At 41.9% G+C, this 13,377-nt stretch overlaps 1 protein-coding gene across 18 annotated transcripts in view; it reads right to left on the bottom strand.

Moving 5' to 3' along the window:
* Positions 1 to 13,377, bottom strand: part of ptk2aa (protein tyrosine kinase 2aa) — a 194,414-nt gene that overhangs the window by 114,271 nt on the left and 66,766 nt on the right. For 3 of the 18 annotated variants that reach the window (XM_037546812.1, XM_017700584.2, XM_017700585.2), the window contains exon 1: positions 11,540 to 11,821. The exons of 5 other annotated variants lie outside the window; for them this stretch is intronic. In XM_037546812.1, coding sequence (XP_037402709.1) covers positions 11,540 to 11,759 — 220 coding nt within the window. In that variant the 5' untranslated portion in view covers positions 11,760 to 11,821. Of the gene's footprint in view, positions 1 to 11,539; positions 11,832 to 13,377 lie in introns of those variants that run through there. 10 more of the 18 variants (XM_017700580.2, XM_017700583.2, XM_037546930.1 and 7 more) reach the window with 8 other exon arrangements.

Raw genomic sequence — 13,377 nt, 5'->3', positions numbered from 1 at the left:
TGTACAGTGTTTCTCTAGAATATCCTGTCATCTGTTTGGGTCTTCATCGAGTTATTCATTTTCCAAGAGACATTTTTAAGGAGATTAGATACAAGTTAATCTATTTGCATAAGTAAGCAGAAAGTCAAATGACAGCAGGTTAAAAAAACATTTTAAAAAAGGAGTTTTAAGTTTAAATGCTACAGAAAAAATGACAACCACCTGAAAGACGTGGCAGATGACCAAAACTGACCCCATCAGACAAACAGCACTTAAACCAGCAAAGTGCTTTCATCTTCAAGGGAAAGGAGAAAATCAAACATGACTGAATGTGTTTGGAATTATTCGGATCTCGAGACACAGAAAATGTAAACAACTTATAAGACTGAACTTTAGACTTGTAGAAAAATATCCCAGATTTAGTTTGACTGTAATAAAGATAACAAATGTAAAAGGTGGGCAAGTTTAAAACTGAAAAACCTTGCCTTATATTTAGATGTATATGTGCAGATGGACAATGGGTGGACTTGCGACGGACGGACAGACGGATATACTGTATGAACTGGTGTCTAGTGAGTGTCAGAGTGAGATGAGCAGCAGTGAGCAGTGCTTGTGTTTTTAATTGTTTTAAAATGATATCAGACTCAGACAAATGCACAGAACAGACTTACACATTCCGATTGGGAATGTAATCAGATACAGGTGTTTAGACGGATATTATTCTTCTATTTAACTGATTATTTAGAGGTTTATCTACTTCGTTCAATCGAATAGAAATTGCATTCCGAATGGCCTCAATCGGACTAGACTATTCCGATTGAGGTGTTTGCATGGATGTATTCTATTCCGATTGAGCCATTAGTCGGTTTATTAATGGATTATGTAAACGTAGCTATTGATATGTTAGAGGAACTATACAATTCATACCTTTTTTACTGGTCCGTTCGCACAATGTAAAGGAGAAGGATTTTAATATGAAAGCAATGATTACTGCCAAACACCACAGAATCCTAATAATCATCCTCACACCTGAGACAATTACTGGAGTATAAATGACAACAAATAATTCACAATAATATCTCCGTGCAAAATCTTGGTCCAATCCGTGAATCTTCCTCAGCTAGACCCCTCAGGCAAAACAGATGATATTTCTGGGTGTTCACATGAGTCTAATACAAAAATGTAATTATTCCAAACAGCAAACTCAATTAATTGAAGGGTTAGTCTTAAACAGCAGGTTCAACATGCAGTCCAGTCTGCTTAGAAGCTCATTTTAGCGGGAATCCTCTCCACGCTCGCAGTAGCAGTGTTATGAGAAGCAATCTAAACAGCACTAAGAGCAGACAAAAGCGTTATTAATAACCCAGACACACTCACGGTGTGAGGCAGGAAAGTGAACAATAAGGCCTGCCAGACTGGGGTAATGTCAGGAACAGAGTGAGGCTGGCGCGGAGCACGCATATGACGGTGCTTTGATAGGCGGAGGGTTATGTGGCTCTGTGGGTGCTGGACACTTCCCCTGCTTTCATCAAAGCTGGACACTCCAGCGGTCTCATCAGCGGAAGCTAACGGGATACAGTCAACACGATTTCTTTTTCTTTTTTTTGAAGGGGGGCCTTTAGAATAACATGAGGCCTTCTGAAGAGAACAGAACCGTCTCCTGTCAAGCATTAATGTGCATTCATTTCACCAAATTCAACAGGCTGTCAGACTTTACACCAACGGCCATCAAGCTCCAGATCTGACAATCAGCTTGTTGGTTAACAGACTTCAAAAAAGTATAAAAGTAGCCTAACAAGCAAGCAAGCAAAGTTTATTTATATCACGCTTTTTACAACAGGTGCTGTCACAAAGCAGCTTTACAGAACGATCAGTATTATAGAAAGAAAGAAAAGAAAAATCCGGGTCCGAGCCCCCATGACCAAGCCAGTGGCGACAGGTTTGATAATCTTGCTAATATAAAGATGTAGACAATCATCCAAGACATGTTTGCCTCCTTAGTTTTAAACAGTGCTGGATGATTTTCATTAAATAATTCGAATAAAAGTTTTCATTTGGTGTTAGAAATGTGCTTATCGAGATTGTACAAGTTTAAATTGCTTATACTTTAATTAAAATACCAACCATTCAAATTTTCAAGATGTACGAAAAACACATTTTAAGTAGGAAAAATACACAAACACTCCAAGGTGGAAGCATCAGTTCAGTACTATGGAACTGGTTTGGATCTGAAAAGTCAGACGTTGAACAAATTCATGTAAAGTGTAAGTTGTGTCGACAGACAGTTGCAACCAAATTTAGCACTATGACGAATCTGTTCCAGCACTAACGCCCAGAGGAATGAGAGCAATGAGTGAAACAATGCGATGAAAATGCGGCTGGGAACGCTGTTACCTGTCAGAGGGCACCTCTCAAAGCGGAAACCTTAAACAGGAGTTATGAGGCTAACGTTGCTAACAAAGAAGAAAATAATCACCCAAATTGTTTCCATCAATACACCCCCAAAACTTCTCAACTCCCTCAAACCAAATCCAGTCTTCATTGAGGTTGCACAGACTTGTCAATGTGGTGTAGGACAGGGTATGTTTTTTTTTTTACTGAAATTAACATAACGTACATAATATCCATATGACTGTGTGTTGTGCCTGAATCTGAAGTGGAGTCTCCCCAAGCATTAAAGTGTTCATTTTTATAGTTCACCACAAGTCATGCTGCGTCCTAAACACCATCGACAAGTCTGTGCAACCTTAATAAACAGCTAGATGTGGTATGAGTGGGTTGAGAGAAGTTTTGTGGATAAATCTATAGAAAAGATGGTGATTACTGAGAAACATCAGCCTCGTTGCTCCAGTGCTGAACTAAAGAAGCAATATTTGGACGCCATGTCTTGGCTGATCAACAACATCTGCAATAAGCAGAGAACTGTATAACTTAGATTTTTCACACAGCATCCCAGTATAACAACTAGAAAAAGTCTGAAGACTCAAATCTGTCAGTACAGATTGTAAACAATAATCAAATGCATGTAAATAATTCCTCATGTACTTATGAAACTAGTCGTGAAACCTACGCTTAAATAGTATAGCAAAATAACTAGCTGACAACTTATTTGACCACTATTCTTTCCTTTAAGAACAATGTCAGAACAAAAAAGGAGGCTCATACAGAGGAGCCCAGACGCTGAGCAAATTCAGTCCAGCAGAACACATGGATAGAGGGCCAAAGTGCTGAGTGAGCATGTAGAGGGCAGTGAGCTGGACGGGAAAAGAAGAACTGCCAATAAGGCAGAGCACTGGAATGGACATAGAGGAGGTGGGGGGGTGGGATAATGTCACTAAAGCTGTCCAACGGAGTGCAGGAGATGAGCTTATGTCACTGCGCCGTCCAGAGAAGCTCCCACTGTTCGTTTATCATGCATCAGCTGCGTGCACTCAGGGGCCTGGGTAGGAGCTATTCTCCTCTTAATGCTGCAGGGTTCATTCAAGAAAACGGTTCTATATAGAACCATGAACACTCAAAGACATTAAAGCATAATTAAAGGTTCTCTGCATCGTGAAAGGGTTCATCATGAAACTCCCTCAAACCAAATCCAGTCTTCATTGAGGTTGCACAGACTTGTCAATGTGGTGTAGGACAGGGTATGACTTACCGAATCTACAATACTTCACCATGGACAGCCAGGCGTGTGCAGACATGGATGGTGTACGTTACCTTTGTGACTTCTAGTCTGTCCTTTTTGAAATAACTGCTTATCTCTTTTTTTTTTTTTTTTACTGAAATTAACATGACGTACATAATATCCATATGACTGTGTGTTGTGCCTGAAGGGGAGTCTGAATTCGGCAGAACGCCTGTCGTCATCCCAAGCATTAAAATGTTGTTCATTTTTATAGTTCACAACAAGTCATACTGCGTCCTAAACCCCATCGACAAGTCTGTGCAACCTTCATAAACAGCTAGATGTGGTTTGAGTGGGTTGAGAGAAGTTTTGTGGATAAATCTATAGAAAAAACGGTGATTACTGACTTCTAGTGTTAGAAATATCAGCCTCGTTGCTCCACTGCTGAACTAAAGAAGCAATATTTGGACGCCATGTCTTGGCTGATCAACAACATCTGCATATAGAACCATGAACATGACGTCAAAAGACATTGAAGTTCTCTGCATCGTGAAGGGGTTCTTCAGATTGATGGAGAATGTACTGTAGATGGTTCTACATGTTCTTTAATAAGTGTTCTAAAGAGGGCTCCACTATAGCCAAAAACTATAGAATCCTTACCACATTTTTAAAAAATGTTATAAAACTTCTTAATGTTATTTTTTCATTGACCATCTCACATACTATATAGTGTTGAGTCCAGTTAAACAGGACTAATGTTTTTAAGTGTTTTTAAGTACTGATGATGTCCACGATATGCTTGGAAAAACATATTGTGATATCATTTATGATGGGAACAATAAATAGTGCCATATCACCCAGCTCTACCTCCTATCCCTAAAACCTGGGCCAGTATTACACCTGAATGCACAGCGTCAGGATCCCACACCCCCCTCAAAATTGCTTTATTTTGCTTGTTTTGTAGATTTTTTATTTATTTTAGTCTTCACCTTCAGCAACCCGATGGCACAGTTTGAACATATCCGTGACGACAGAACAACTATACAGTGCTGTTTTATCCATTATGTCCAATTTCCATCATCACTGAAATGATCTATAAATTGTTAGAATTTTACGTAAGTTCTATTCCTTCTAACAAAAACCAAATAGTTTTATTTTGCCCAATTTCAGCTGAACATTTCTAGTGCAGAAAATGTTAGTGCACCCCTATTTGGAAAGAGGACTACAAAGAGAGAGTGGGTGAAAAAGAGAGGAGAGTTAGCTTATATAATCTGAGGCCAAAGTCAGCAGCGTGTCAAAAATAAATTCACATTGAATCCACTCCATTGTTCGGCACTAGTTTGGTAAAGCTCTGCTGGGTTCCCATCTGACCTCCTCTCACCCCTGCCGGAGCTCAAAAAGCATTGCCATCCTACAGGCATGACAGCGCTGAGCTGATTTCGAACCATCCATCAAACTTGCAAATGTATTTAAATTCTCTGGCACACAGCGCAGAGGGAAGGCCACAGTCTGGCAGCGAAGTGACCATTCTCTCATTATTGCAGCAGTGCAGAGAGGCTGGCAGTGAGTGAAGGGAAACCCTTCTACAGTCGCCACCTATAACTGCCAGCCTGTGACCTCTGAAGGCCCCACGCCATCGTGTAAAGTGTGGTGATTAACATAGCTACTATATACAGTGCGGCTGTTTCACAGCAAGGCTAAAGAGGTGTGAAAGGAGCACAACACACTGTAGACATCACATAAATGGATGGCTACAGCCGTGATAGTGTAGGGTTTATGCAGTAAGGCAATGTAATCAGATACAGGCGATGACTGACAGGTGAGACGATGATGTTTCGAAGGCAATAATTGAGTTTGGGAAAGAAACCTTAAGATGTTTTGTTTCTTTTTCTGTTTTCTTTTACTGTTTTCACAGGTTACATTGTTAAAGCTAGAAGCATTAATCTTTGCAGGATGATAGGGCCTATATGGGAATAATGCGCTTGTAGATTTGGGACAAACCACATGTATGTTCACACCAACAGCCAAGCAACACCTTAGCAGCCACTAGCAACCACCCGGAAAACTATAGCAATGGTCTAGTAATGCAGTAACAACCCCTGAATACCACAGCAGTGGTCTAGCAACACCATCACAAATTCCTGGATACCACAGCAACAGCCAAGCGGCACGTTAGCAACCACCTAGGATACTATAGCCATGTCTAGCATTAGCTTAACATCCCCCTGGATACCACAGCAACAGCCTAGCAGCACCTTAGCAACCACCTAGGATACTACAGCTATGGTCTAGCAATACTTTAACAACCCACTGGATAAAACAGCAACAGCCAGCACACCTTAGCGACCACCTCTGATAATAGGAATGGCAATCACCTGGGATTCTAGAGCAATGATCTAGCAATACCTTCACAACCCTCTGGATACCCCAGTAACAGCAAAGCAACAGCCTAGCAACCACCTGTGATACTACAGTAATGGTCTAGCAATACATTAACCCCCTAGTCACCACAAGAGTGGTCTAGCAACACCTTAGCAACCACCTGTGATACTACAGTAATGGTCTAGCTATACCTTAACAAGCCCCATGGATACCAGAGCAACAGCCCAACAACCCCTAAGCAACCACCTGGGATACTATAGTAATGGTCTAGCAATACATCAACCCCCTAGTCACACACAGCAGTGGTCTAACAACCCCTAAGCAACCACCTGGGATACTATAGCAATGTTCCAGCAATACCTTAACAACCCCCTGGATGCCACAGCAACAGCCAGGCACACCTTAGCAACCATCTAGGACATCAAAGAAATGACCTAGTAGCACCTTAGCAACACATGGAAAAATATAGGGAAAAAACCAGAAAAATCCCTCTATGAGTAAGTAATCGTTAATGATCGGCAAATGTCTCTAATTCAGCACATGCACAGATCAGCCAAGCACGTCGACGGCCTGCAGCTCTTAAACTCCATATTAATTAAGCGAGGTGGTGGACGGGACGAGCAGCTTCAGCTGATCTCCAGTACGATCAGGCCCTGCAGGCTGGCTTATCTCGTCAGGAAACAGAATGACTCAGCCCAGCAATCCCCACAGACAACACCCCCCCCCACCCCCCCACCCCCCAACCCAAACGTCCCCTAAAACATGCAGCACTGCTCACGCTCTGTCTTTCCATAACTGCCCACGAGCAGCAAGACGTTTCAGATTTTAGCAGCTTTTTCCAGAGACAACAGTGAAAGAGCTCTCCAGCACAGCACTTCTGATAGAGTAATGCATGGCCGCGGTACTGAAAATGCTGTCAGATCAATAATGAAGAGATAAGAGTGAAAAATAAATGCACTATCCTACGTCACTGTGGACAGCCGCTCTACATTAAAGCTTGATATAAACAGAGTTCAACCCTGCAGCTGGTGTTTTTTTTATATATATAGTATATTTTAGTATATTATAGTATATTATAGTATATTTTATAGAGGACCTTCCTTTCCTTCAGTCAAGTCAACCCTGGAAGCCTCAGCTGATCGACTGCTTCATGGGGTAAAGGGGGAAAACTGTAAATATGATTTTTCACTAAACTACTGCTTACGTTTCCATGTGACCGGAGGCTCCGAGCCAAGACGTGAGTACCCACCACACTGCTGTTCATGGATTACGGCGGCCAAATCTCTAGATCTGCTGGTATTAGTCTAAATCACAGTGTATGCTCTTTGCCCGCCTTCAAATGATCACTGGCTTCCTACACACTTGTAACATTTTATATGAAAACAATGGCAGGATATTAAAAAGCCAACATGACACATGATATGTACTTGTGACCGTTATAATATAGATATAATACTGTAGATAGAGACCACCCTTCAGTTACTCGTTTTTTAGGAGACATCTCCAAATAGACTAGATCCAAAGTAATCCAGCAGTGTAAAGGAGAGCAAATATAAAAGAAAATAATAAAACAATAAAAAACATTGGCCCCAAAACTGAGTTAAAAAAAAAGATTAAAAACTACACAGAAAATGGGGGTCCTAACAACCGCGCAAGAGCCAATAGACCACCAAAACTGCGCCCTGAGATAAACAGCACTTAAATCTCTCACCTTTGAGAAAGAAGAGAAAATCAAGCTGCTTTAAATCTGAAATAATCCACATCCATCCTTCCACTGTGAGAAGACAATTCAGAGCTATGGGTCTGAAAGGGTGTGTAGCTGTTCAAGAAGAACCTCACTGAGAAAAGGAAACGGAAGGAATGTTTGGGATAACCTGAATTGTAAGAAGCTGAAAATGCAACAAACCTCTAAGACTGAACTTTGGAGGTGTGGAAAAATAGCCCTGCAGATTTCTTTGAAAAACTGAACGTGAGTATCCTGAAAAGAATGGAAGCTGTAATTAAATTAAAGAGCGTATCAAAGTCCTTATAGGAAAGTCTGTTGACTTGGCTGCAATCTTTGCAACACTGCAGGGCAGTTATTTTCAGCCATACAAGACCAGGCTCTGAGCTCCTTGAATGTGGAAAGACCAAAATACTCGAAACTGAAGGTCGAATTACCGGTTCAGAAACTTATTTCAAACCGTAGGTACAAACTGTTTGTAGTGTTTGGATCAATCACACATTTTTTGGACTGTGACTGCAGATTTCGAACAATGAGGGAGAGCTTTTCCCGCTTGCAGCATAACCAGCAAGCTGACCAACTCATTTTCTTGAAGGGCCGGATTTCCTCCGTTAAGACTCCATGTTGAGTGTTACAAGTTTTCTTTTGCATATTTCAACCTGTGAGTGGTCTCCTCCTCCTTTATAATGTCCCTGCAGTAATACTGAACAGTCTGATATTATATTGGGCAATTTTCTGGGTGGTCTCTTTCATTTGCACAGTATGTCGTCAGTGGCAAGCAAGAATACACAATGTGTAATACTGGCTGGAACTGCACAGAGCAGAGCATGCAAAATTCTTTACAGGCCTGTCAGGCTTACAATCTCTATATAAACCTGCCTTCATGGAGTACAACCCGAAGACAGGACGTCAATCATTGTTCAGCCTGACAGCTAAATGCTGGAAATTGCCAGTGAACTCACACTGCACTATCACGCTGCAGTAGTTTGAAGTACAGACGTCAAGCAGTCTAATCAGCTCAAAGTGTTTGTTGGCGAAACAGACATGCAGGAAAGTGTTATATATGAGGCATTGTTGAAAGCGAACAATTAGGCTTAACAGAGAAAGAAGGCCTTCAAAAGGTTTCTATAACAGAAGCTAGAGCTGAGTCAGCTGGTCTGCATCAATCAATTAACGTCAGTTAGGATACACGCTATTCATTTTCTTTCTCTGTGCCTCTGTGGCACCTCCACATTAGCCAATCTCACTGAAGACGAGATTTAGTCACTGAGGACACAAACAGTCACAGACAGACAAAGGCACTAGAAACTGAGGCAGAATGAGCCGTTGAGACGGATCAGCATACATCAGCAGCAGCTGCTCACAAAAACGCGCAGAGGCTGACATCTCTTACACAAACGCACATCTCCTCGCATTACCCACACTGCTTTGCAACACGCAAAATTTCCCTACACTTTGCAAGGCTTCTCAGCTTAATGATCTGCTGCTCGGTCACGAACTGCTGCCACGAAGCGACTCTACACCAAAGACTTTGCCCTTTAATTCATTCTTCCATCGAACTGGTGGGCAAAAAAAACATGATTATTATAGATTATGAATCACAGATTAAAGAACACACACAAATCACAGCAAAGGCCCAGTGAAGGAGAGACGTAAAAATGGACGTATAGATGGACGTAAAGATGGAAGAGGAAGTAAGACTGTCTCGGGCTCTGCGCTAAAGATTGACTTCCCATCAGCACAACTCGGCACATGAATGATACCAGCTGGTTAACTGAGCCTAAAAAAAGGCAGCACTAATAAAACTCACATTCGAGAATATATCAAACGATTAGAACAATTATTATACAACAGTTAGTTCTGGCCATGCAAGCTGACTGGCTGAGAAGCGCTCAAACACTGTATCACTCCGTTGCTAAGCAACAACTTTCACAGCTGTAGGAGATGCTCAAGCCATTTGACTGTTTTTACTTCTTACTTTACCACAAACAGAAAATGAATACTTTTAGGATCACATCTGACCTTGGTCAGACTTTGAAGATGAGGCTACACTAAACTCCCAATCTGTCATCACCACTGAGCAGCTTTCCAGGCGGCAGCTGTGACAGAAGAACAGCTAAACAACCTGGAATCAGCCAGAAATGAACCCAATACCATTCGGCCAACCTAAACAGGCTGTAAGAAGCTTTAAAGACTGGCTGGAACAAAATTAATACTGATTTACAAAACTGAGCTAAACTTGATATTGCGGCAGTTTTATGTCTCAGTCCGTACTTCAAAAGGCGAGGCTTACAACAGACTAAGCAGTGAGTGGGCGGAGCTGGTTAGTCTGATGTAGCAACAAGCTGCTCGTTAAGAAACTGTAATTTGATGAAAGGACCTGAACATTAAAACATATTAAATGCCGTGTTCACCACCCAGTTTATTAATTTCTTGCTTTATTTATTTAACTGTTGTATAAAAGCAATAGAAACACTCGAGGTCGTGTGTTATCGCGAATAACATCACGGCTGTGATGATCTACGATGACCAAATCACAGCCGTGATGCTATTTCACGATAACACAACCTCGAGTGTTATATTGCTTAAACGACAACTGTAATAATCTATATGCTTCAGTTCCTCATAGCTACATAACTTACAGGGATGAGTTTGGTTATGCAAATACACAGAAATGACATTTATCATTAATGTACACCACAGAATGTCAAGTACGCTTTCCTTAGTGTTTCGTGGATGTTGTCGGTACATCAGTACTAAAGAATACTGATCATCTACAGGTTTAATTAAAAAGAGAGTAGAACTGGGCCTGGTTAAGTGGATGTGATTTGTGCAGTGATTCTTTTCATGTGGTACTGCTGGTTCTTTTTCATCTGTTTCAACTTATCAAACCTCAGAAAAAACAAATATGCATTTCATGTATCACAAAAATGCAGTGAAGAATAATGTTTTTGCTATATCCTCCTGCTCTAATCCAAAGCATTTGTTTTTTTCATCAGGAGGCCAAATTCCAAAAAGGCACCTGTGGTTTGGAATAAAACGCTTCAGTAAAGGAGGAAACGATAATGCCCTTGTAATGCTCTTATTAAGCCTTAACAAGCCAGTGGCTGGCGAATAACTAGCTGCTCATTAGGACTTTATTATATATTATGTAGGGTAAACTGGGCAGCCTAGAGCTCCTTAATTTGTGTATTATTCATCATAATCTTGAGTGAACACCCTACCTGAGTCTGTATGGAATGTGTTCATTAATTAATTATAACAACGCATCTCATCACAACAGTTCTTTATTTCCTTTATCAAACCACTCGCTGGATTCTTATCAATATCACAGCAGCAAATCACAAATTAACTAAGCCTTAGATTTCAGTTCTCATCAGAGTGTCTTTACAATGCACTAGTTGGGTGTTTTCTTATTATTCTTGTGAATTACTCAGCAGTAAACCATTTACTGGCTGTAAATAACGACAAACTCCTGATTTTGAAGTGAAGATTTTCAGGTTTACACCTAAGGAGGTATGAGCTCACCCTACTAAATTCAATAAAGTAGTAATGACCAGACAGTTGCTAAGACTTAACAAGATTTAACAACTATTAAACACACATGGAACAGCAAAAAGTACTAAGATACTCCCTAATAACTCAGTTGTTATTCAGCAGCTACTGAACAATAATTGGTTTAGCTGAAATTATGCACGTAACAGTATTACAGCAAGTTAAATATGGCAAAGAACACAGCAGGACACTTTAAAGAGCTAGTCAAAGACTTATGAGTGAAAGTGTGAGCATAAAAGACAAAGGTAAACACTGTTGGATAAGCAGAAGAAGAGTAATACCTCCAGCCCAGCACATAGGGAAGGGGCTGCAGCCACTCCTTTGCACTCTAGTGGCCTTGCGGCTCCGTGTGGTTGCCACGACGCCCGGCCAGCAGCCGTTGCTCTCACAAACCCGCATAGGGCCCCAAATCTGACCCCAGGGTCCAGCACGTAGCACACCAGCTTGGCTAGACTGAACCCAGTTCAAGCTACTGCCCTTTACTGCCTTCTGCGTCCACATGCAATTCAAGGGGTCCAACCACCGAACAGGTTGTGGCTTGAACGAAGGAAGGAAAAGAACTGCTGGGTGTAGCTGAGTGATGATCCAAGATGTCTGGTCCAGTTTGCAGTGACCTCTGGATGGCCAGAGGCTCGGAGTGAAAGCCAACCACTGTATACTAATCCCAGTCCAGCAGCCAAAGCCCAACACTGCTGAGAACCGGCCTCTCAGGCAGAGTAGGAGGCCATGGTGTGCTTACAGTTACCGCAGACTGTCTTAAGGATGGATTATAGAAAGCATGCAATATTAAAGACAACGCAACAATGCGGACAGCGTGAGAGACAGTGCTGTGCTACAAGACAGAAAGACATGGAGAAAGAGATTGAGAGAGACAGAGAAGGGGACAGATTCAGCCTCTTCCACCGCTTCTCCGAGGCAACTGCCAGAGGGAAGCGCAGAGAGACGAGAGGAGGGGCCGGGGAGTTCAGCTGAGTCTCATTAATATGCAAATCTCCTTCTCATTCCTATTCAGTCCGGCCCACGGCTGTTTACCAAAAAGAAACGGGCCACAAATCAGGCTTGACCCCCGCTCATGGCCGCAGAACCGCCTCTTCTGACCGGCATCTCCTTGCCAGAGCTTCAGTGGCATCGTGCCCACTGATCATCCTTCAGCTCCCCTGCACAGCAGTCAGCCTTGATTGGTCTACAGAGGCTGTGAAGAATGTAGCCACTAAAATGCTGTTATTGCCTCACCCTGCTGCTCTTAGGCAGAGTCAATCAATTACCAGCACAGATCCAGTCCACCTCAATCCATCAGTGCACTAAAGATGCTTCTGCTACTAAACCACTGCATACTTGACATGTACATACACTCACCAGCCACTTTATTAGGTACACCTTGCTAGTAAAAGGTGAGACCCCCTTTTGCCTTCAGACCTTCCTTAATTCTTCGTGGCAGACTTTCAACAAGGTGTTGGAAACATTCCTCAGAGATTTTGGTTGGTTATTTGAGTTACTGCTGCCTTTCTATCATCTGGAACCAGTCTGCCCGTTCTCCTCTGACCTCTCACATCAACAAAGCAATTTCTGCCGCTCACTGGATATTTCCTCTTTTTTGGACCGTTCTCTGTAAACCCTTCAGATGGTTGTGTGTGAAAATCCCAGCAGATCAGCAGTTTCTAAAATACTCAGACCAGCCCATCTGGATCCAACAACCATGTCACGTTCAAAGTCCCTTAAATCAGCTTTCCTCCCCGTTCTGATGCTCGGTCTGCACTTCAGCAAGGTGTCTAGACCACCTCTACATGCCAAAATGCACTGAGTTGCGGCTGTGTGATTGGCTGATGAGTTATTTGTGTTAACAAGCAACTGAACAGGTTAGGGTTAGGAGTACCTAATAAAGTGGCCAGTGAGTGTATAATGTTATGCACTAGTCAAAACAATACTGACTGTACTGGCAGAGGATATCACTGAATTTTACGCAAATGGAACTCATGTTATGCCAGATTGGAAGAAGTAAGCCAGAAAAGCTAGTTAGCCGAACATTTATTATCTAGATGAACACACAAGGACACGCTGAAGTGCAGTACTGTGTAAAAGTACGAGACTTTCAGTTATTTAATTTGCTGTCAAAACAGCA

The sequence above is a fragment of the Pygocentrus nattereri genome, chromosome 1 (assembly GCF_015220715.1).
Source record: "Pygocentrus nattereri isolate fPygNat1 chromosome 1, fPygNat1.pri, whole genome shotgun sequence".
Classification (NCBI taxonomy): domain Eukaryota; kingdom Metazoa; phylum Chordata; class Actinopteri; order Characiformes; family Serrasalmidae; genus Pygocentrus; species Pygocentrus nattereri.
The sequence above is the reverse complement of the archived record's forward strand: the minus strand, read 5'-3'. Positions and strand labels throughout refer to the sequence as shown.